At 40.2% G+C, this 24,589-nt stretch overlaps 1 protein-coding gene and 1 long non-coding RNA gene across 2 annotated transcripts in view; one reads left to right on the top strand and one right to left on the bottom strand.

Moving 5' to 3' along the window:
- The window catches only part of FAM149B1 (family with sequence similarity 149 member B1), a 78,651-nt gene that overhangs the window by 14,241 nt on the left and 39,821 nt on the right, over positions 1 to 24,589 (bottom strand). The window contains 2 exon segments of the mRNA XM_033209602.1: positions 16,225 to 16,412; positions 22,029 to 22,196. Coding sequence (XP_033065493.1) covers positions 16,225 to 16,412; positions 22,029 to 22,196 — 356 coding nt within the window.
- Positions 144 to 24,221, top strand: LOC117082696. The gene is made up of 4 exons (XR_004436735.1): positions 144 to 154; positions 4,074 to 4,083; positions 8,335 to 8,342; positions 23,917 to 24,221. It is a non-coding gene; the product is annotated as an uncharacterized LOC117082696 (long non-coding RNA).

The following is a 24,589-nucleotide window of genomic DNA, read 5'->3' as shown; positions in this document are numbered from 1 at the left end:
TATATATTGCAAACCTGCATGCAGTTAGGCTTTTCTCCTCACACACAGGTTGGGAAAGTTGCTCTAATAATAGAGATAGGTTTGTACCAGCACCTGTCAGTTTGTTCTAACAACAATGAACCAATTGGTCTGTAACAAAGCCAAAACTGCAAGTGTTCTCTTTCTATAATTCCAGTTATTATAATAAAAAGTAATGACAATAGCTAACATTTATTGAGCTCTTAAATATTCCAGGAACTACTCTATATACTTTCATGTAACTGGTTTATTTCTTAAACAATCCTATGAAATAGATATTAGTATTTATACTAATTTTATAGATAAACTGAGGCTCAAAGAAGTTAAGCAACTAGCCAAGAATCTAAATAAAGTTAGTGTCAGAGCCAGTGGTCAAACCCAGGTTGTCTGGCAACAAAGTCGGTATATATATATATATATTTTTTGAGACGGAGTCTTGCTCTGTTGCCCAGGCTGGAATGTAGTGGCGCGATCTCCGCTCACTGCAAGCTCCACCTCCCGTGTTCACGCCATTCTCCTGCCTCGGCCTCCCAAGTAGCTTGGACTACAGGTGCCCACTGCCACGCCCGGCTAATTTTTGTATTTTTAGTAGAGACGGGGTTTCACCATGTTAGCCAGGATGGTCTTGATCTCCTGACCTCGTGATCCACCCACCTCAGCCTCCCAAAATGCTGGGATTACAGGCGTGAACCACCGCGCCTGGCCCAAAGTCTGTACTTTTAATCATTATATGACACTGCTTCTCATGGGGATCACGTTGTAGAGCAGGGTTGGCAAACTATAGCCCACGGGTCAAATGGGGCCTAGTACTTAAAAAAAAAAATTATTATGGTAAAATACACATAACTTACCATTTTACCATTTTACACTCATGTTACTTGACAACAGGGATACCTTCTGAGAATGGCATTATTAGGTGATTTTGTTGTTGTGTGAATGTCTGAGTGTGTTCACACAAACCTAGGTGGTACAGCCTATTACACACCTAAGCTAAATGGTATAGCCTGCTGCTCCTAGGCACAGGCCTGTACAGCATGTTACTGTACTGATTACTGGAGGCAACTATAACACAATGGTAAGTATTTGTATATTTAAACAAGCCTGAACATAGAAACGGTACAATAAAATTATGGTACAAAAGACAAAAATGGTACACTGGTATAGGTTACTTACCATAAACAGAGCTTACAGGAATGAAAGTTGCTCTGAGCAAGTCACGAGTGAGTGGTGAGTGAATGTGAAGGCCTAGGTCATTACTGTACTGTCTATAAACACTGTACACTTTGGATACACTACAACTTTTAAAATTTCTTTTTCTTCAATAAATTACCTTTAGTTGTACTTTTTGACTTTATACATTTTTTTTTAACTTTTTGATCCTTTTGAAATAACAGCTTAAGACACAAACACTGTACAACTGTACAAAAATACTTTTTTTCCTTATTCTATGAGGTTTGCCTATTTTTTAATTAATTTTTACTGTTTAATCTTTTTGTTAAAATTTAAGACACAAACACACACATTAGCCTAGGCCTAGATAGGGTCAGGATCATCGATATCATTGTCTTTCACCTACCGATCCTGTCCCACTGGAAGGTCTTCAAAGGATGTGTAACACACATGGAGCTGTCATCTCCTGTGATAACAATGCCTTCTTCTGGAATACCTCCTGAAGGACCTACCTGAGGCTATTTTACAGTTAACTTTAAAAAACATGGTAGAAGACTCTAAAATAATGATAAAAATATAGTATATACATAAACCAGTAATATAATCATTTATTATGAAGTGTATGTACTGTACATAATTGTTTACACTGTATTTTTATATGACTGGCAGTGCAGTAGGTTTATATTAGCATCACCACAAACACATCAGTAATGAGTTGTGCTTTGACTTTATGACAACTACAATGTCATTAGGTGAGTTTTTCAGCTCCATTATAATCTTACGAGACTATCATATATGTGGTCCAACGATGACCAAAATGTCATTATGCCACACATGACTGTATACAATTCAGCAGCATTAGTTACATTCATGATGTTGTGCAACCCTTACTTCTAGTTAAATAACTTTATCACCCCAAAAAGAAACCCCATACTAATGCCTGTTTTTGAAAATAACGTTGTGGCTGGGTGCGGTGGCTCACACCTGTAATCCCAGCACTTTGGGAGGCCGAGGTGGGCGGATAACCTGAGGTCAGGAGTTTGAGACCAGCCTGGCCAACATGGTGAAACCCCGCCTCTACTAAAAATACAAAAATTAGCCGGGTGTGGTGGCGGGCTTCTGTAATCAGAGCTACGCGGGAGGCTGAGGAAGGGGAACCACTTGAACCCAGGAGGCAGAGGTTGCAGTGAGCCAAGACCACACCACTGCACTCCAACCTGGGCAACAGTGCGAGACTCTGTCTCAAAAAAAAAAAAGAATAAAAAAAAGTAATAATAATTTGTTTATTCTCATAGTGGTATAATATTCCATTGTATGAATATATCACATTCTACTGTTGATGGACATGTGGGTAGTTTCTGATGTATGTTTTTTAGCATATGGTGATATTATTTATGAACATTCTTGCACGTATCTTTTGGCGAACATATGTACTGAGTATATACTACTGTACACAGCCAAGCCCACTCATTTACATCTTATTTATGGCTGCTTTCATGCTACAAGGGCAGAGTTGAGTAGTTGCAACAGAAACTGTATGGTTGTCAAAGACTAACCATAGTCTTGTATAGTCAAAGACTATACACCGGCCTCTGTATAGACAGTAGTTTCCTGACCCCTGTTTTAAGGTATTTCAGTCAACCTACTAAAGGCCAATTAGAGATCCTCCAGCTCCATTTCATAATGCCTTGTTTTTAGACTTTAGTCTCAAAATTACAGTTATAATACAATAAAATAATCTTAATGTATGAATGCACAGAAAAATAAAAGAATATTAATTCACAGCCCAACACTGGTAAATTGTGAAAGGTGAAATAAGATTTTATCTGGTACACAGTGGTTGATATACTGAAACCAGGAGTTCCTTTGTTTATTACCAGGGTTTATTATTATGGGAGTCTGGGTATGACTCTGGACTTTTTTTTTTTGAGACGGAGTCTCGCTGTGTCGCCCAGGCTGGAGTGCAGTGGCCGGATCTCAGTTCACTGCAAGTTCCCCCTCCTGGGTTTACGCCATTCTCCTGCCTCAGCCTCCCGAGTAGCTGGGACTACAGGCGCCCGCCACCTCGCCTGGGTAGTTTTTTGTATTTTTTAGTAGACACGGGGTTTCACTGCGTTAGCCAAGATGGTCTCAATCTCCTGACCTCGTGATCTGCCCGTCTCGGCCTCCCAAAGTGCTGGGATTACAGGCTTGAGCCACCGCGCCTGGCCTACTCTGGACTTTTAATTACCACCTGTCCCGTGTCTCAAAAAAATTAACCTCATATAATATAAACTGGTTCATTTTAAAGGAGTGCTAGTCCTGTTCTCTAATACAAGCTTTAGAAAACAAAAACAAAAACAAAACCTAACACACATACAACATAGTGGCTTAAAAATAAACCCACAAAGACCATACATCAAGGGTGGCAAATGTGGTGCAACTGGAACTCACACAATACTGGAGAGGCTGTAAGTAGGTATAACCACTTTGAAAATTTTTTTGGCTGTATCCACTGAAGTTAGAATAGCATATCCTCTGACCTAGCAATTCTATCCATATGTATCTAGTACTCAAGTTCATCAAAAGACATATACAAAAATATTCATAATAGTATTATATTCTAGACAAACCACCCACATATCCATCAACAGTAGGGTGTGATATAGTCATACAATGGAACACTATAAGCAATGGGAATAAACTTGTTGCGAACAAAATGTAACTGAATCTAACAAACATAATATTGAATAAAAGAAACCAGATGCATAAGGGTATATACTATATGAATCCATTCTTACAAAATTTTAACACAGGCAAAATTAATCTGTGTTGTCGGAAGTCAGGATGAGGTTACTCTTGTTGGGGGCGGGATTAAGCAGCTCACTGAGAGAAAGCATGAGAAGGGCTTCTGGAGTACTGGCAACATTCTGTTCTTGATCTAGGTGCTGGTCATACAAGTACACTGTTTTTCTTTTTAGAGACAGGGTCTTGCTCTGTCATCCAGGCTGGAGTATATTGGCACATCATAGCTCACTGCAGCCTCAAACTCCTGGGATTAAGGGATCCTCCTGCCTTAGTCCCCTGAGTAGCTAGGACTACAGGCATGCACCACCACACCCTGGCTAATTATTTTTATTTTTTGTAGAGACAAAAAAATCCTCAAGCTTACTTGATGTAAACTTACTTTATAATTTTCTATGTGTATATTACACTTCAATAAAAACTTTTTTTTCCCTTTTACTCCTGGCAAGCTGTGATTAAATAAAAAGTTTAAAAATGTTGGACTTCTGCTTCCAGCCAAGATGGAGTAACATGAACTGGGTTTACTCTCCTGCTTAAAACAACCAATAAAACAATGAAACAATGGCTTTCAAGACACTGTACATCAGATAATGAAAGTTAGTAAACCCTGAGATGATAAACAAATGAGACTGGACCTGCAATTGCCTTGAAAAAGTTCCCAAGATATGGCATAAATAGTGGGAACTGAGGCACAAGCCTGGTGGACTCCCCTGAGTCGAGAGTCCAGAGACCAAGACAGCTCCGATTCATAGAACAGAGTATCTTAGAGAAGAGAAATACACAGGAAGAGAACCCATGATATCTGCAGAGGGTGGGGCATTGTTTGAGCATTCAAAAGGTACTGATCAGTGCACGTATGAGAAGAAGCCACCTGAGGCTAGGAAAACAAAAACAAAAACCTGAAAGACAGGAACAGTACCTGCTACTCACATGGAACAAGGAATACTGCCTGTTCCCACCCACCAGACCAGAAAAACTCAATTCATGGAGCACTGGGCAGAATAAGATCTTGCCTGAGTAGGTGGGTAATAATTAGCTCTAGACTGAACATTGCTCCAGACCTAACAAGTCATAAAAGAAAGACCAGAATGGATCAAACTGTTTGCAAGTAACTGAATTGCATTTCAGAACAAAGCTCAAGAAAATAAGCAGCAATAAAAAGAAATTCCTCCCTTAGTAAGGTAAAATTCACAATGTCTGAAATCTAATCAAAGATCACCAGGCAGGAAAATACAAGCCATAATGAAGAGAGTATCAACTGAAACCAACCTAGAATTAATACAGATATTCAAGTTATTCCACATTTTCAAAACATCAAATAGAGACACGGATAATATATATGTCTCTCTCAAATCATACTTTGAGATGAAAATGACAATATCTCACATGAAATACACTAAATGAGCAGATTCAACATTGTAGAAGATTAATGAACTTGATGGCATAACAATAGAAATTGCCCAGAATGAAATACACACAGAAAAAAAAAGAATACAAAAAAAATTTTTTAAAGCATGAGTTACCTGAGGGATCAATGATCAAATGGACTAATTTATGAGTGACCGAAGTCCTGACGGATGATGAGGGACAGAAAAAAAAATCTGAAGAAATAATGGCCGAAAGCTTTCCAAACAATGAAAACAAACCTATAGATCTATGAAGTTCAACAGACTCCAGGCAGAAGAAACATGAGGAAAACTACATTAAAGCACATCATAATCAAATTGTTCAAAATCAGTGATAAAGAGAAAATCTTAACAGCAGCCAGAAAAAACAAAAAAACAAAAAAAACCATACATGCACACAGGAACAAAGATAAGGATGACAACAAATTTCTTTTCAGAAACAATGCAAGCAAGAAGAAATGGACAGCATTTTAAAAGTACTAGAAGGCAAACTATTCACATAGAGTTCAGAAAATGTCATTGCAATCATTGCAAAAATGAAAGCAAAATAAAGGAATTTTCACATCTACAAAAGAAACAGTTCATCACTAGCAGACCCACATACAAGAAACGTTAATGGACATTTTTCAGGCTGAAATAATTAAAAAAATTTTTTTAAAGATTCATGTAACAAAATTCATCATTTTAACCATTTTAAAGTATACAGTTCAGTGGTTTTTAATATAGTCACAATGTTGTGCAATCACTACCACTATGTAATTTCAAAAAATTTCTATCACTCCAAAAAGAAACACGGTACCTCTCAATTTCCCTCTTCATCCATCCCCCAGCAACCACTAAACTCTGTCTCTATGGCTCTGCCTATTCTGGACATTTCATATGAATGGAATCATACCATATACATCATGCTTTGTGATTGGCTTCCTTCATTTAGCATATTTTCAAGGTTCATCCATGTTGTAACATGTATCAGTACTTAATTCCTTTTTATGGCTGAATAATATTCCATTGTACGGTGTACTAGTCTGCTAGGGCTGCCATAACAAAATAGCACTGATTGGATGGATTACACAATGCACGTTTATTTTCTCACAGTTCTGGAGGCCAGAAGTCCGAGATCAAGGTGCTGTCCTGGCCTTCAGGTGGCCACCTTCTTTCTCTGTCCTCACATGGCCTTTTCTCCACGTGTGTGTAGAACGAGATCTCTGGTGTCCCTTCCTCTTCTAATAAGGACACCAGCCCTATTGGATTAGGAGCCCACTCTTATGACCTCAGAACCTGAATTACCTCCCTAAAAGCCCTGTCTCCAAATACAGTCACTTTGGGGGTTAGGGTTTCCACATACGAATTTCTTTTTTTTTTTTTTTTGAGATGGAGTTTCGCTCTGTCACCCGGGCTGGAGTGCAGTGGCCGGATCTCAGCTCACTGCAAGCTCCACCTCCCGGGTTTACGCCATTCTCCTGCCTCAGCCTCCCGAGTAGCTGGGACTACAGGCGCCCACCACGTCGCCCGGCTAGCTTTTTTTTGTATTTTTTAGTAGAGACGGGGTTTCACCGTGTTAGCCAGGATGGTCTCGATCTCCTGACCTCGTGATCCGCCCGTCTCGGCCTCCCAAAGTGCTAGGATTACAGGCTTGAGCCACCGCACCCGGCCTCCACAAACGAATTTCAAAGAGGAAACAATTCATCCCATGACACACGGATAAACCAAACTTTGTTCATTCATCAGCTGATGGACATTTGGGTTGTTTCCACTTTTTGGCTATTATGAATAATGCTGCTATAAGCATTCATGTTCAAGTTTTTGTATGGACATATGTTTTCAATTCTCTTTTTTATATACCTAGGAGTGGAATTTTCTTGGTCTTTTGACAATTTTATGTTTAACATTCTGAGGAGCTGCCAAATTGTTTCCACAATACCTGCAGCATTTTATATTCCCATTGCAATGTATAAGGGTTCCAATTTCTCCATATGTTTACTAACACTTGTTATTTTTCTTTTAAGAAATAAAATGGTGGCCAGGCACGGTGGCTCAAGCCTGTAATCCCAGCACTTTGGGAGGCCGAGACGGGCGGATCACGAGGTCAGGAGATAGAGACCATCCTGGCTAACATGGTGAAACCCCGTCTCTACTAAAAAATACAAAAAACTAGCTGGGCGAGGTGGTGGGCGCCTGTAGTCCCAGCTACTCGGGAGGCTGAGGCAGGAGAATGGCATAAACCCGGGAGGCGGAGCTTGCAGTGAGCTGCGATCCGGCCACTGCACTCCAGCCTGGGCGACAGAGCGAGACTCCGTCTCAAAAAAAAAAAAAAAAAGAAATAAAATGTAATTAAAAACATATATACACATAGCCATCCTAGTGGGCATGAGGTGGTATCTCATTGTGGTTTTTATTTGCACTTCCCTAATGACTAACGATGTCATTAGGGAACAAAGACAACATCTTTCATGTGCTTATTGACCATTGGTATATCTTCTTTGGAGAAATATCTATCCAAATTATTTGCCCATTTTAAAATAAAATTGCTTTTATTATTGAGTTGCAGTTCTTTATATAACTAGATCCTTATCAGCTATATGATTTCTAAATATTTTCTCTCATTTTACAGGTTCTCTTTTGCTTTGTTGATAATGTCTTTTATAGCACAAAGTTTTACATTTTGATGAAGTCCAAATTATCATTTTTTCTTTTGCTGCTCATGCTTTTGGTGTCATATCTAACAATGTCATGTCAAATTCAAGGTCATGAAGAGTTACTCCTTTGTTCTGAGAGTTTTATGATTTTGGCTCTTAAATTTAGGTTCTTTATCCATTGTGAGTTGATTTTTGTATATGGTATGAAGTCAGGATTCAACTTCATTCTTTTCCATGTGAATATACAGTTGTTCCAGCATCATCTGTTGAAAAGACTGTTCATGCAGGACCCTAAGATAGGGAAGAAATGATCTGAAAAGATACAGATGTGGCTCTTGTCTAATTTGGTAAACCCCACTGATACCATGAAGAGCCAGAAATTTTTTGAGAAAATTATTTCAACAGAAAAACTGCCAATTTGGACTAAAGGGACAGAGTCACTACAAAATGGAATAAAGTTGTCAGACCCCCAAAATTCTACTGGCAAGAAGCAGACTGATAAAACCACTTAGCTATAAACACATGTTACCATTCATGAAAAAAGGAAAGATGATTCAGAGGGTGAAACCAGGCACCCTGAGCATGGAGCAAAGAACTGCGGAGGATTAGTCCCTTGAAACTTAGTCATGGAACTCCCAATATTCACCCATTGAATGATCTTGGCACCCTTGAAAACTAATTGGCCACATATGTGTGGGCGTATTTCTGAACTTTTGATTCTCTTCCATTGATCTATTTGTCTGTCCTTATGCCAGTTTCACACAATCAGTTTTGATTACTGCAGTTTTGTAGTGACTTTTTAAATCAGGAAGTGTGGATCCTGTATTCTTTATAAATACAGTTTTGACTATTCAAGGTCTCTTGCATTTCCATATGAACTTCAGGATCAGCTTGCCCATTTCTACAAAAAAGGCAGCTGGAATTTTGATAGGGATTGTACTGAAACTGTAGATCTATTTGGGGAGTAATAACATCTTAACAATATTAAGCTTTCCACTCCAAAAATATGGGATGTCTTTCCATTTCTTTAGGTCTCCTCTAATTTCTTTCTATAATATTACATAATTTTCAGTGTGGAAGTCTTGTACTCCCTTGGTTACATTTATTTCTTTTATTCTTCTTGATACTATTGTAAATGAATTCATTTCTTAATTTCCTTTTTGACTATTCATTGATAGAGGTTGATAGAATTTTGAGAAGCATGATAAAAAATGCATAAATTGCTCTGAACAGACTGAGAACAGAAGTCTAGACCTGGAACATGTTATTGGTCACTGGAGGGAGACACTTGTTATTTAGTGGCAAAAAGCTTAGTGAAATGGTCTCCTGTGGTCTTGTACAAAGCATAACTTCTAAGTGATGATCCAATCCATGTGTTGAAGGTGAGGCCTAAGTTTTTTCTTGCTGCTTATAATAAAATGTAAGATGAGAGAGAAAAATTGAGGGGAAAGCTGATCAACAAAAAGTAACCAGGACTTGATGATTTTGAAAATTCTCGGTCTCTCTAGAGGGTGAAAGATGCTAATATTGGACAGAGTGATCTAGAGAAAAAAAGGTGCAAGTAGACAACCTTTTACTAATATCTCAGAAAGATCAAAAGGTTAGAGTATTCGCCCACACAAAGGGTCCCTTCAAGAGATTAAGGGTTGATCTCGAAGATCCTCTTAAACCACAGATAAGGGCTTTGTCTCTCAGCCAGCTGTTCAGGCAGGACCCTAAGATAGGGAAGAAATGATCTGAAAAGAAACAGATGTGGCTCTTGTCTAATTTGGTAAACCCCACTGATACCATGAAGAGCCAGAAATTTTTTGAGAAAATTATTTCAACAGAAAAACTGCCAATTTGGACTAAAGGGACAGAGTCACTACAAAATGGAATAAAGTTGTCAGACCCCCAAAATTCTACTGGCAAGAAGCAGACTGATAAAACCACTTAGCTATAAACACATGTTACCATTCATGAAAAAAGGAAAGATGATTCAGAGGGTGAAACCAGGCACCCTGAGAATGGAGCAAAGAACTGCAGAGGATTAGTCCCTTGAAACTTAGTCATGGAACTCCCAATATTTACCCAGCTGGATTTCAGAATTGCTGTGAACCCTTTTTTTAACCTTCCATTCCCTGCTCCTTTTAACTGTACTGTCTATAACTGTTATCCTTTGCCTGTCCCACTCTTGTATGCTGGGTGTGTTGGGGTCAGACAACTTGTCTCTTTAGTTTCACAGATCTACAAATGGAGAAAAATTGTGTATAGAACCTGTACTGAATGGATTACATCTAGGAACATCATCCACACCAGGACCTGATTTAGATGATAAGATTCCGGACCTTTGAGCTGATGCTACAATGGGATGGGACTCTTGAAAACCTTGGGAGTGAGGTGAATGTATTTAGCATGTGGAAGAACATGAATCATTGAGGCATGTAGTAGACAGACTCTAAGGTGGCCCATGCATGATTCCTACCTCTTGATGTTCATGCCTACGTGTAATCTCCTCACTCTTGAGTGTGGGCAAGACCTGTGACTTGCTTCAGACCAATAGATAATGGTAAAGGTAATGGGATGTCATTCCCATGATCACATTATATTATATAGGCTTTTGTCTTGTTAGTCCACTAGCTCTCAGTCTTTCTTCCTGGCTTTGAAGAATAAAGCTGACATAAATACTACAGCTATAAGGAACTGTATGCTTCTAAGAATGCACAACAGTGTAAGTGGCTTCCTCTCTGGTTGAGTCTCCACATGAGAGCCCAGCCCTGGCCAACACCTTGATCGCAGCCAGGTGAAACCCTAAACAGAGAACTAGCTAAGCTGTTTCTGGACTTCAGACTCACAAATATGTGAGGTATGTTGTTTGAAGCCACTGTTTGTGACAGTTTGTTGAGCAGCACAGAAAACCTACATAAACAATTCTTAACAAGTGAAATGTATATCTAACTATAAGCCAGCCATTCTACTATGAAGAATTTACCCAATAAAAAAATGCGTATGCCCCCAATTTCTTGTACAATAGTGCTTATAACACCTTTACATGTAATGGCCCAAGGCTGAAAATAATCCAGCTGGCCATCAACAGATAAACAAATTGTGATACAATGGAATACTACTCAGCAATAAAAAGGAATAAACTGCTGATACTCATAATGACAGCGATGAATCTCAAAATCATTATCCTGAGTGAAAGAAGCCAGACAAAGAGTACATGTGATTCCACTCACATGAAACTCTACAAAATGCAAACTAATCTACAGTGGCAGAAAGCAGATCACTCTTATTGTGATAATCACTTTGGAGATGCAGAGATAGGCAAGGGCAGGAGGAAGGGATTATGAAAGGCATAAACTTTTGGGGGTGATGGATATGTTCACTATATTGATTGTGGTGATGGTTTTATGGGTGTATACATAGGTCAGAACTTATAACACACTTTAAATATGTAGTTCGAGGGGCTCTACCTTCCCTGGTGGCAGGCCCAAGGTACATTTTGAGAATTTAATACTGGGCTGCACCTTATCCTTGAGCCAAGTTTGAGTTGATGTTGCTGTAGCTGCCACCTGGTAGAGGTGGGACAAGGAAGCCACGCTCTCCTATGCATACCTAGGACAATACCTAATTCCCTGGTATAGGCTGCTGTGAGACCAAGACTTGAGTGGACTGTACTCCTCACATCTTCTTGCTCATGGCCTCTATGAGGCCAGTACAGCTCTGATACCAAAATCAGACAAGGACCCAATGAAAAAAGAAAAGACCAATATCCCTGATGAACATACAGACAAGAATCCTCAACAAAATACTAGCAAACTGTATCCAACAGCACATCAAAAAGACACTACAACATGATCAAGTGGGATTTATCCCAGAGTTGAAAGGATGATTCAACATATGCAAATCAATAAATGTGATACATCATATAAACAGAATTAAGGACAAAAAACAAATGATCATCTCAATAGATGCACAAAAGGCACTGGATAAAATTCAACATTACTTCATGATAAAGGTCCTCAACACACTAGGCATAGAAGAAACATATCTCAACATAATAAAGGCCATATAAAACAAACCCATAGCTAGCATTATACTTAACAGGGAAAAACTGAAAGCATTCCCTAAAGCTAGAGCAAGACAAGGATGCCCACTTACACCACTCTTATTCAACAAGTCCTTGTCAGAGCAATCAGGCAAGAGAAAATAACAAAAGGCATCCAAACAGGAAAAGAGGAAGTCAAATTGCCCTGTTTGCTGATGGTATGATCTTATATCTGGAAAACCTGAAAGATTCTACCAAAAAACTTACATTTGATAAATAAATTTAGTAGGTTCAGGATACAAAATTAAGATCCAAAAGTCAGTAGGGTTTCAATACACCAATAATGATCTAGCCAAGGACCAAATCAAGAAGGCAACTCAATTTACAATACCTATAAGAAAGTAAACTATCCAGGATTATATTTAAGCATGGAGGTGAAAGATCTCTATAAGGAGAACTACAAAACACTGACTAAAGAATTCACAGATGATACAAACAAATGGAAAAACATCCCATGCTCATTGAAAGAATCCATATTGTTAAAAATGACCGTACAAATCAAGCAGTCTACAGATTCCACACAATCCCTATCAAATTACCAATGTCATTTTTCACAGAATTAGAAAAAAAAAAAATCCTAAAATTCATATGGAACCAAAAAAGGGCCCAAATAGCTAAAATAATCACAAGTAAAAAGAGCAAAGCTGGAGGAATCACATTACCTGACTTCACATTATATAAGAGTATAGTAATCAAAACAGCATGGTACTGGTATAAAAATAGACACACAGACCAATGGAACAGAATAGAAAACCAAGAAATAAAGCCATATACCTACAATCAACTGATCTTTGACAAAGTCAACAAAAATCTACACTGGGGAAAGGACTCTATTAAATAAGTGGTGCTGGGAAAACTGGTCAGCCATATACAGAAAAATGAAACTGGACCCATACCTCTCACCATATACAAAAATTAACTCAAGATGGATTAAAGACTTAAACCCAAGACCTGAAACTATAACAATCCTAGAAAAAAACCTAGGAAAAAGTCTTCTGGACATTGTCCAGGCAAAGAGTTTAAGACGAAGTCTTTAAAAGCAAAAGCAACAAAAACAAAAATAGACAAATGGGATTCAATTAAACTAAAAAGCTTCTGCAATAGCAGAAGAAATAACAAAATAAGCAGACAACCTACAGAATGGCAAAAAATATTTGCAAACTATGCATCTGACAAATGACTAACATCCAGAACCTATAAGGATTTCAACTCAGTAAGAAAACAATAACCCTATTTAAAAGGGGAAAAAGAACATGAACAGGCTGGGCATGGTGGCTCACGCCTGTAATCCCAGCACTTTGGGAGGCCAAGATGGGCAGATGGCTTGAGCCCAGGAGTTTGAGACCAGCCTGGGCAACATGGTTAAACCCCATCTCTACAAAAAAAATACAAAAGATTAGCCAGTTGTGGTGGTGCATACCTGTGGTCCCAGCTACTCAGGAGGCTGAGGTAGGAGGATCACTTGAGCCCAGAAGGTCAAGGCTGCAGTGAGCTGTGATTGTGCCACTGCACTCCAGCCTGGGTGACAGAGAGGTGGAGGGGGCGGGGGGACAGAAACAGAGAGAGAGAGAAACAAGACGTGAACAGACATTTTCAAAAGAAGACATACAAGTATCCAACAACCATATGAAAAATGACAGATGTTGGCAAGGACGCGGAGAAAAGGGAACACTTACACACTGTTTGTGGGAAAGTAAATTAGTACAGCCTTTATGGAAAAAAGCATGGAGATTTCTCAAAGAACTAAAAATAGAACTACCATTTGATCCAGCAATCCCACTCTTGAGTATTTACACAAAGAGAAAGAAATTATCAAAAAATATTTACAGCCAGGTGCAGTGGCTCATGCCTGTAATCCCAGCACTTTGGGAGGCTGAGGCAGGAGGATCATCTGAGGTCAGGAGTTCAAGACCAACCTGGCCAACATGGCAAAACCCCATCTCTACTAAAAATACAAAAAATTAGTTGGGTGTGGTGGTGTGCACCTGTAATCCCAGCTACTTGGGAGGCTGAGGCAGGAGAATCGCTTGAACCCAGGAGGCAGAGGTTGCCGTGGGCCAAGATCACGCCACAGAACTCCAGCCTGGGTGATGAGTGAAACTCTGTCTCAAAAAATATATATTTATTCACACTCATATGTTTATTGCTCCAATATTGACAGTACCAAAGATATGGAATCAGCCTAAGTGTCCATCAACAGAGGACTGGATAAATAAAATGGACTACTACTTGGCCATACAAAATAATGAAATCATGTCTTTTGCAGCAACACAGATGGAACTGGAGGCCATTATCCTAGCAAACTAACTCAGAAACAGAAAGTCAAATACCACATGTTCTCACTTATAAGTGAGAGCTAAACAATGGGTACACATGGACATACAGAGTGGAATAAGAAACCCTGGAGACTCTGAAAGGTGGGAAGGTGGGAGGGAGGCAAGGGTTGAAAAAGTACCTGTTGAGTACAATATTCACGATTTGAATGATGGGTACACTAAAAACCCAGATTTCACCACTAAGAAATACATGCACATAAGAAACCTGCACTTGGACCCTTCAAATACATAAAAATGAAAAATAAAATGAAAAGAAAAAAATAGTGTAGTTTATTATGTATCTATTATGCTTTAATAAAGCAGTTTAAAAAACATGCTACTTGCATGATTTTTCTTCGTAAATCATTATATTCAAAGAGAAACTGCAAGCTCTGTCTAATCATCATAGACTAGGCCTTTTTATTTATCTACTCATTCTCAAATATTTGCTAAATACCTGTTAGTTTCTGTGGGAAATACAAACAAAGTCAGACCTACTGTGATCTGAAATCAGGGGCAGAGACTAAATATATGGTCATATCATACCATATCATGAGATGATAATAAACATATATTTGGTCTCTGCCCTTTCTTTTTTTTTTTTTTTGAGATGGAGTCTCTCTCTGTCACCCAGGGTGGATTGCAGTGGCGCAAATCTCGGCTCACCGCAAGCTCTGCCTCCCAGGTGCACGCCATTCTCCTGCTTCAGCCTCCCGAGTAGCTGGGACTACAGGCACCCGCCACCATGCCAGGCTAATTTTTTTTTGTATTTTTAGTAGAGATGGGTTTTCACCATGGTCTTGATCTCCTGACCTCATGATCCACTCGTCTCAGCCTCCCAAAGTGCTGGGATTACAGGCGTGAGCCACCGCACCAGACCTAAAACTCTTATAATACCCAAAGTGGTAAGTGTTTTTTGTATGCTAATCATATGACTGGTTGTTAGGGACTCCTGGATAGTCTGAGGATTGGGTAGGGAGACAGTGGTTGGCAGGGAACCAACCATGTGATTAGAAGGTTGGAACTTTTTCACTTTTTCAGCCCCAACCCTTGACCTCTAGGGAGAAGACAGGGGCTGAAGGTCGAGTTAATCAGTGATAGCCAACAATTTAATCATGCCTACAAAATGAAACCTCCATAAAAACCCTAAAGGACTAGGTTCAGAGAGCCCTAAATAGCTGGTAGGTCAGAAATTCAGGTCACAACTTGGAGCTTGCAACTGGCATCTGAAGTTGGGGGTATTGTGGGACTGGGCCCTTAATTTGTGGGATCTGACAGTATCTCCTGGTAGATTGTGTCAGAACTGAATTGAATTACAGGACACTCCATTGGTGTCTGCTGGAGAATGTGGTGTCAGAATTGCTTGGGTTGCGGAGGAAAAACCCCACCCACTGGTGTCAGACATGTTGTGGTATGTGAGAGGACAGAGTCTCTCATCTTATGCCCAGGCTAGAGTGCAGTGGTACAATCGTAGCTCACTGCAGCCTTGACATCCTGGGCTCAGGTGATGCTCCCACCTCAGCCTCTTGTGTAGCTGGAACTACAGGTGTATGCCACCATGCCTGGCTGATTTTTAATTTTTTTAGAGAGATGGGATCTCACCGTGTTGCCCAGGCTGGTCTCAAACTCCTGGGCTCAAGTGATCATTCCCCTTGGCCTCCCAAAGTGTTGGGATTATAGGCATGAGCCACTGTGCCTGGCCCATACCCACCTTTTGCACTATGAAGCATATCATCTAATAGACTGGTTAGGGTTTAGAAATCATAAACAATTGATTTTTACATTGTTTTCACAAAGATCCTTACCAGAGGCAAATCCTTCCCAGTGACTACGTGTCAACTCCTCCATACAGCTCACAACCTTGCTCCATACATTGTCAAACACATAAGCAAGGACATCTTCTTTCATGCAGTAAAATGGAGCAATGGGAGGATACCCTAATTTCGGTTTCTCTGTAGCTGCTTCTGATTTCTTCCCATGAAATCCCTCTTTCCTGTAACAGAAGCAAGAGGGAAAAACTTCATGATTATTCATCACTGAGTGTTCACCACTGTCCTTTGTGCTTCTTAGGAATGACTGGTGCTCCCACCCTGCCCGCCCTGCTGCCTGCCCAGCATATGGAGCACATGTATGAAGCTGTCTTGGGAACTAAGGCAGTTCTCAACATAAGAGATTGTATTTCCCTTTTTATCCCCACTCTATCCCACTATTCTGCCAAAAACTAGAACAAGAAAAAGAAGGCTGAGAATCATTATTGTATTGGGAGAACGCGCTCCCGATAGTTAGATAGTTACATGGGTTCTTTCTATTTCCTAGGTGTCTCGGCTGGTTTGAGAAATAAAGGGAAAGAGCACAAGAGAGAGAAATTTAAAGCTGGGTGTCCCGGGGAGACATCACATGTCAGCAGGATCCGTGATGCTCTCCAGCAAGTTTTTATTAGCAGTTTTCAAAAAGGGAGGGAGTGCAGGAATAGTGTGTGAGTCACAGAGATCACATACTTCACAAGGTAATAAAATACCACAAAGCAAGTGGAGGCAGGGTGAGATCACAGGACCACAGGATGGGGCGAAATTAAAATTGCTAATGAAGCTTTGGGCACGCATTGTCATTGATAACATCTCATCAGGAAACAGGGTTTGAGAGCAGACAACCTGTCTGACCAAAATTTATTAGGGGGGAATTTTCCTCGTCCTAATAAGCCTGGGAGCGCTACAGGAGACCGGGGCTTATTTCATCCCTTCGGCTTGGACCATAAAAGACAGCACGCCTTAAGGCGTCTCTTCTAAGCCAGCTTCAGAATTTGTTTTGTCTTAGTTTATATAATACATCTATCTTAGGTGAGCACAACTACCAGCTAGATGTTTTCCCCCAGAACTCCAGGGCTATTGGTATTCCTGTCTGGAGAAGCAGAGTTAACTTGGCTAACTGAGACTTTCTGGGCTACAGACACAAGTGTCTCCAGAAGAGCCTATAAACCTACCCTCAGGGCGCATTCTCTTTCTCAGGGATGTTCCTTGCTGAGAAAAAGAATTCAGCGATATTTCTCCCATTTGCTTTTGAAAGAGGAGAAATATAGCTCTGTTGCGTCCAGTGGCCAGAAGTCTTATCTCTGGTGTTCCCTGAACATTGCTGTTATCCTGTTCTTTTTTCAAGATGCCCAGATTTCATACTGTTCAAACACACATGCTCTATAAACAATTTGTGCAGTTGACACTGCACAAATCATCACAGGGTCCTGAGGCGACATTCATCGTCCTCAGCTAACAAAGAAGATGATGGGATTAAGAGATTGAAGTAAAGACAGGCATAGGAAATCACAAGGGTATTGATTGGGGAAGTGATAAGTGTCCATGAAATCTTCACAATTTATGTTCAGAGACTGCAGTAAAGACAGGCATAAGAAATTATAAAAGTATTAATTTGGGGAACTAATAAATGTCCATGAAATCTTCACAATTTATGTTCTTCTGCAGCGGCTTCAGCCAGTCCCTCTATTTGGGGTCCCTGACTTCCTGCAACATTATTGTATACACTAATTTCCCATACGTGTTTTGGTTTATTTTTCAACCCTCAATCTTTTCAATTAGGAACATTCTAAAGGTCCAACTACTGATTTTGTATTTTTTAGCTTTAAACGAATGAGCATTGTTAATTGCGCAGTTATGATGATTAAGCACTCGGAAATAATTTTTGTTGTAACAGGAGAAAACTTAATTTTTGTTTGTTTATTTGTTTTTGAGATGAAGTCTCACTCTGTCACCCAGGCTGGAGTGCAATGGTGCGATCTTGGCTCACTGCAACCTCCATCTTCTGGGTTCGAGTAATTCTCCTGCCTCAGCCTCCCAAGTAGCTGGGACTACAGGAGCCTGCCACCATGCCCAGCTAATTTTTGTACTTTTAGTAGAGATGGAGTTTCACCATGTTGGCTAGGCTGGTCTCAAACTCCTGACCTCAAGTGATCCACCTGCCTCGGCCTCCCAAAGTGCTGGGATTACAGGCATGAGCCACTGCACCTGGCCCTTAGATTAATATTAATGTGATATTTAATGATGTGCATGGCAGTGTCATGATGCTGTGTAATTATTATACTTGAGGCAATTGATTCATTAGAGAAACATTCCACATAAATGATTAAAATTAGTATACTTTTACTAAGCCAAATAAACATTTGGTAATTGGTTGGAAAGGAAAAGGAGGGGAGCAAAACAGCACAGGAGCTTCTCTTGAGGCTCTTCTGGAGACACTTGTGTCTGTAGCACAGAAAGTCTCAGTTAGCCAAGTTATCTCTGCTTCTCCAGACAGGAATACCAATAGCCCTGGAGTTCTGGGGGAAAAAATCTAGCTGGTAATTGTGCTCACCTAAGTTAGATGTATTATATAAACTAAGACAAAACAAATTCTGAAGCTGGCTTAGAACAGGAATAAATAACTCCAGGTCTCTACAGTGAAAGTTACCCCTAGGGAAACAGAGATCTCAAGTATTAGGAAAATGTAGGCAGGAAAGAAGGGTGCAACAAGGCTTATAGAGCGTAGCTACAGACTCTCGTCTCTGCCTTCCTAAGAAGAGTTGGCCTGGCATTAGGTGGGGGAGTATGGTGAGCAGTATTAATTGTGTTTAAATTTATAGTTCTTTTTAGAGGAGATAACATCCATGTGATGAGAAAAATTCAAATTGTACAGAAGGATATATAGTGAAAAAGATGTCTCCTACATTTCTGTCCCCCAGTCCCCATCCCCAGAAGCAAATATTATATATTGTTCCAGAGAAAGTTACATTATACACTGTACTGCCCCTTGTTCTCTATTTAACAATATATCTTGGTCCTTGATCCCTATCAATACGTATTAATCCAGGCTAGGCTCGGTGGTTCACGCCTGTAATCCCAGTACTTTGGGAGGCCAAGACAGGTGGGTCACTTGAAGTCAGGAGTTGAGACAAGGCTGGCCAGCGTGGCAAAACTCCGTCTCTACCATAAATACAAAAATTAGCCGGGCGAGGTGGTGTGCGCCTGTAATCCCAGCTACTCAGGAGGCTGGGGCAGGAGAATTGCTTGAACCAAGGAGGTGGAGTTTACAGTGAGTGACATCGTGCCACTACACTCCAGCCTGGATGACAGAGTGAGACTCTGTCTCAAAAACACAAAACAAAACAAAACATATTAATCTGCCTCTTAAAAAACAGCTACAGAATATTCCATTGTATGTACTGTATCTTAACTTGCCTCTTATTGATCAACCAACCAATCTTTTGCTCTTATAGTCAATGCTCTAATTAATAGCATTATCCACAGTTCTTTGGCTTCACAAGTGATTATGTCTGTAGGATAAATTCCTATAAATAAACTTATTGGGTTAAAGGGTATGTGCATTTCAATTTAAAAGATATTGCCAAATTTCCTCTAAAGAGGTCAGATGGCCCAATGGTGAAAGAATATGCCTGTTTACCTACTCAAGGAATGATGAAACTTCTTTATCTTTTGTTCTCTGCCAATCTAACAAAGTACCTAATTATAGTTTTAATTTATATCTCTAATTTCAAAGTTGAATTTCATTTATGTTTAAGATCCATTTTATTTTTATATTGATATTCTTTGCTTGTTTTGTCCTTAGCCTTTTTCTTATTGACATACATATTAAGGACATTAACTCTTTATCCATGAATGAACAACGAACATTTTTGCCTAGTGTGTCATTTGTTTTTTGACTTTGAGTTTATTTTTTCAATTCCTACTGCAGAAATTAGTTTTTTTCTATTTTTTTAAATTTGTTTTTCACAGCAGCATTGTATCATAGAAATGAGGTTTTTTTTTAGGCAGAAATTTCATATTGTGTAGTCACTTAAGAATTTCTTATGTGACTTGTAGGTTTTGTGTTATGGTTAAAAAGGCCTTCATTCCCAAATTATATTTTTTAAAAACAGTCTTCCATGTTATATTTTCTTCTAAATGTATATGATTTCATTTGCCACATTTAATTTTTTTAATGTGTGAAGTTTATTTTTATGGAAAGAATAAATTAGGAACCTTATTATTTTTTTCCAGATGGTTTTTCCATTTGTACTAAAATCATTTGCTGAAATTACTGTATACTCTAATTTCCCATAAGTGTTTTGGTTTATTTTTCAACCCTCAATCTTTTCAATTAGGAATATTCTAAACGTTCAACTACTCTGTCATTTTACAAAACATCTTAGAGGTATTTCTAAAGGGAAGGCTGCCTTTCTAAAATCATCCGTGTATTACATGAAAATTCATTTTGATTTGAGGAAAAATGGAAAATAGAAGTAATGTGAAACAGGCCAACTAGAAGTAATAAATAGAAAATAGAAGTAATTTGATACAGGAGAAGTGAAAGGGAAGGGGGCAGTCTTTGGAAAAAACCAAAAGAACCTGCTTCCAATTCTAGCTCAGTGGTATTACGTATAGAAGCCTGGCTTATATTTAGCTGGCCCTAGGGCTGTGTGCACATGAGTGATACGTGAATGAACATGGCTCAGCAGGAAATACAATGGGAAAAAATACAATGGGAAAAAAAAATGCATCCAGAATCATGTGACGCAATACTAACTACTAGACCTAACCACAGCCGCACATCCTAAAGAGAAATTCTCACTTATTTTCAGATATGCTGCTGTGACTATCAAATCTGGAACTTTTAAAGGTTTACAGGAATAGTTTAACAGGTTAATGTTTCAGAAAGGTAGCAAGGAATAGTGAAGAGAAGACTGGATTGAGAATCAGATGAATAAGATTTTGGTTTTAGCTTTACTTTAGACAGATCATTAACTACTCTGATTCTCACCTATCCTGTAAAGAAGATAAAGCATATCTATGTGATAGGACTACTATTAGAATATAGTAAGAATAAATAGACATTAATTATAAAATCTGTGCCAACTATAAGGTTTTAAACAAACTGTTTGTACCTTTTTCTTTTCTTTTTTGTTTTTTGGAGATGGAGTCTTGCTCTGTTGTGTAGGCTGGAGTGCAGTGGCATGATCTCAGCTCACTGCAACCTCTGCCTCCCAGGTTTAAGCGATTCTCTGGCCTCAGCCTCCCAAGTAGCTGACATTAGAGGCATGCACCACCACACCCAGCTAATTTTTGTATTTCTAGTAGAGATGGGGTTTCACCAGGTTGGTCGGGCTGGTCTCAAACTCCTGACCTGAAGTGATCTGCCCACCTCGGCCTCCCAATGTGCTGGGATTACAGGTGTGAGCCACCGCGCCTGGCCTGTATATACCTTTTTCAAACAGGATTTATGTAAACAAAGTTCATATCTCTTCAACTGCTTTTTTAAAAGGTTTTAAAAGTTCCCACTGGTGGTAATTTGCAAAAGGGTAAAATCAAACTATGTGGGGAAAAAATAAACTTATTTTAAAATCTCTAATCTCAGGAATAGGTAAATGATGTGTGAAGGTATAAAATACATAAGGAAGTCTAGTATATGGAAGCAATAAGAATATAAATTCTGGATACCTGAGAAATAAAATAAATAACAGAAACTGGCATATATTTAATTGTATACATTGGTAGCATCATTTAGAAAAAATAGGTATTAATACATAAAATAAGAGGGGAGTAAAAAGCTTAAAAGACACAATACTCACATATCTGTGTGATCGAATGCTAGGTATTCCTCAATTACTCCTTCCGAGAAGATTATAGAGTCTTCCTCGTCTCTTTCCATAGAACAAAAGCTGGAGGATTTGGCAATGGAAGATGCTTTATGAGCATAAGAAGATGAAAAATGTAACTTCTTTCCCCTTATACCAAATCTTGGAGAGGAAAGAAGAAGTAAATATTAATTATCTAAACATAAACAGTTCTTATGGCAACAGTTACATGAGTTTTGGCTCAAACTCCCCTTGCCCTGGCAATACCTATTCTAAGCCTCAATAACCTACCATTTCTCAGAACAGGAAGATTAAATTCTGGTCATAGAACTATTCTGCCTACATGTACTATGGACTATCTGATGCTGCTTGCTGTCTTTTCAGATGCAAACAGCTATAGCTATGTATTAGGTCATCCTTGCCTTGCTATAAAGAAATATCTGAGACTGGGTAATTTATAAGAAAAGAGATGTCATTGGCTCACAGTTCTGGAGGCTGTATAGGAAGCATAGTGCTGGCATCTGCTTCTGCAGAGGACTTACAAAGCTTTTACTCATGGTGGAATGTTAAGTGGGAGCAGAAGCAAGAGAGAATGTGTGTGGGAAGGGAGGTGTCACACACTTTTAAATGACCAGATGTCATGGGAACTCACTATCGCTAAGACAGTACAAAGCCATGAGGGATCCTCCCCCGTGACCCAAACACCTCCCACCAGGCCCCACCTCTAGCATGGGGGATTACAATTCAATATGAGATGAGGGCATTCTGCCCTTGGTTCCTCCCAAATCTCATATCCTTCTAACATTGCAGAATACAATCATGCCTTCTGAAAAGTCTCAAAAGTCTTGACTCATTCCAGTGTTAATTCAAAAGTCCAAAGTCCCAAGTCTCATCTGAGACAAGGCACATCCCTGCCACCTATGAGCCTGTAAATCAAAAACAAGTTATTTACTTCCAAGATACAATGGGAGTATAGGCGTTGAACATTTCTGTTCCAAAAGAAAGGGGCTACAGGTCCCATGCAAGTTCAAAACCCTGTAGGGGAGTCATTAACTCTTAGAGCCCCTTGATGTCCCACAAGGAGGTACAAGGGGTAGGCTTCCAAGGCCTTAGGCAGCTCTACCCCATGGCTTTGCAGGGTTCAGCCACCAAGGTTGCTCTCATGGGGTGGAGTTGAATGCCTGCAGCTTTCTTTTCTTTTTTTTTTTTTTTTTGAGACAGAGTCTTGCTTTTTTTTGAGACAGAGTCAGCCTGTTGCCCAGGCTGGAGTACAGTGGCGTGATCTCAGCTCACTGCAAGCTCTGCCTCCCGGGTTCACGCCATCCTCCTGCCTCAGCCTCCAGAGTAGCTGGGACTACAGGCGCCCGCCACCTCGCCCAGCTAGTTTTTTATATTTTTTAGTAGAGACGGGGTTTCACCATGTTAGCCAGGATGGTCTCGATCTCCTGACCTCGTGATTCACCCGTCTCGGCCTCCCAAAGTGCTGGGATTACAGGCTTGAGCCACCGTGCCTGGCCTTCTTTTTTATTTTTATTTTTGAGAGACAGAGTCTTGTTCTTACGCCCAGGCTGGAGTGCAGTGGTGGGATCTTGGCCCACTGTACCCTCCACCTCCTGGGTTCAAGCAGTTCTCCTGCCTCAGCCTCCTGAGTAGCTGGGATTACAGGTGAGCGCCACTACACCCAGCTAATTTTGTACTTTAGTAGAGACAGGGTTTCACCATTTTAGCCAAGCTGGTCTCAAACTCCTGGCCTCCAGTGATCTGCCCACCTTAGCCTCCCAAAGTGTTGGGATTACAGGCCTGAGCCATCGCACCTGGCCTGAATGCCTGCAGCTTTCTAGGTAGAGGGTGCAAGGTGAATCTATCCTTCTGGGGTCTGGAGGATGGTGACCCACTTCCCACAGCTCCACTAGACAGTGCCCCAGTGGGAACTGTGTATGGGGCCTCCAACCCCCTATTTCCCCTCTGCACTGCTCCAGTGGAGGTTCTCTGTGAGGACTCCACCCCTGCATCTGGCTTCTGCCTGGGCACCCAGGCTTTCTCATACATCCTCTGAAATCTATACAGATACTGCCAAGTCTTCACTCTTTGCCCTCTGAGTGCCCACAAGCTTAATACCACATGGAAGCTGCCAAGGCTTACAGCTTGCCTGCAACCCTTTTTTTTTTTTTTTTTTGAGACAGAGTCTCACTGAATCACCCAAACTGGACTGCAGTGGCATGATCTCGGCTCACTGCAACCTCCGCCTCCTAAGCTCAAGGGATTCTCGTGCCTCAGTCTCCCAAGTAGCTGGGATTACAGGCATCCACCACCACACCTGGCTAATTTTTGTATTTTTAGTAGAGACAGGTTTCACCATGGATCACTTGAGATCAGGACAGCTTGCATTCTCTAAAGTGGCAAGTCAAGCTGTAACTGGGCCCCACTGAGCCCTAGCAAAAAGCAGTGTCCCAAGGCTGCTCAAGGCAACAAGGTCCTGGGTCTGCCCCACAAAACCATTCTTCCCTCCTAGGCCTCTGGGCCTGTGATGGGAGGGGCTGCTATGAAGGTCTCTG

The sequence above is a fragment of the Trachypithecus francoisi genome, unplaced genomic scaffold (genome assembly GCF_009764315.1).
Source record: "Trachypithecus francoisi isolate TF-2019V2 unplaced genomic scaffold, Tfra_2.0 Lachesis_group9, whole genome shotgun sequence".
Taxonomy (NCBI): domain Eukaryota; kingdom Metazoa; phylum Chordata; class Mammalia; order Primates; family Cercopithecidae; genus Trachypithecus; species Trachypithecus francoisi.
The sequence above is the reverse complement of the archived record's forward strand: the minus strand, read 5'-3'. Positions and strand labels throughout refer to the sequence as shown.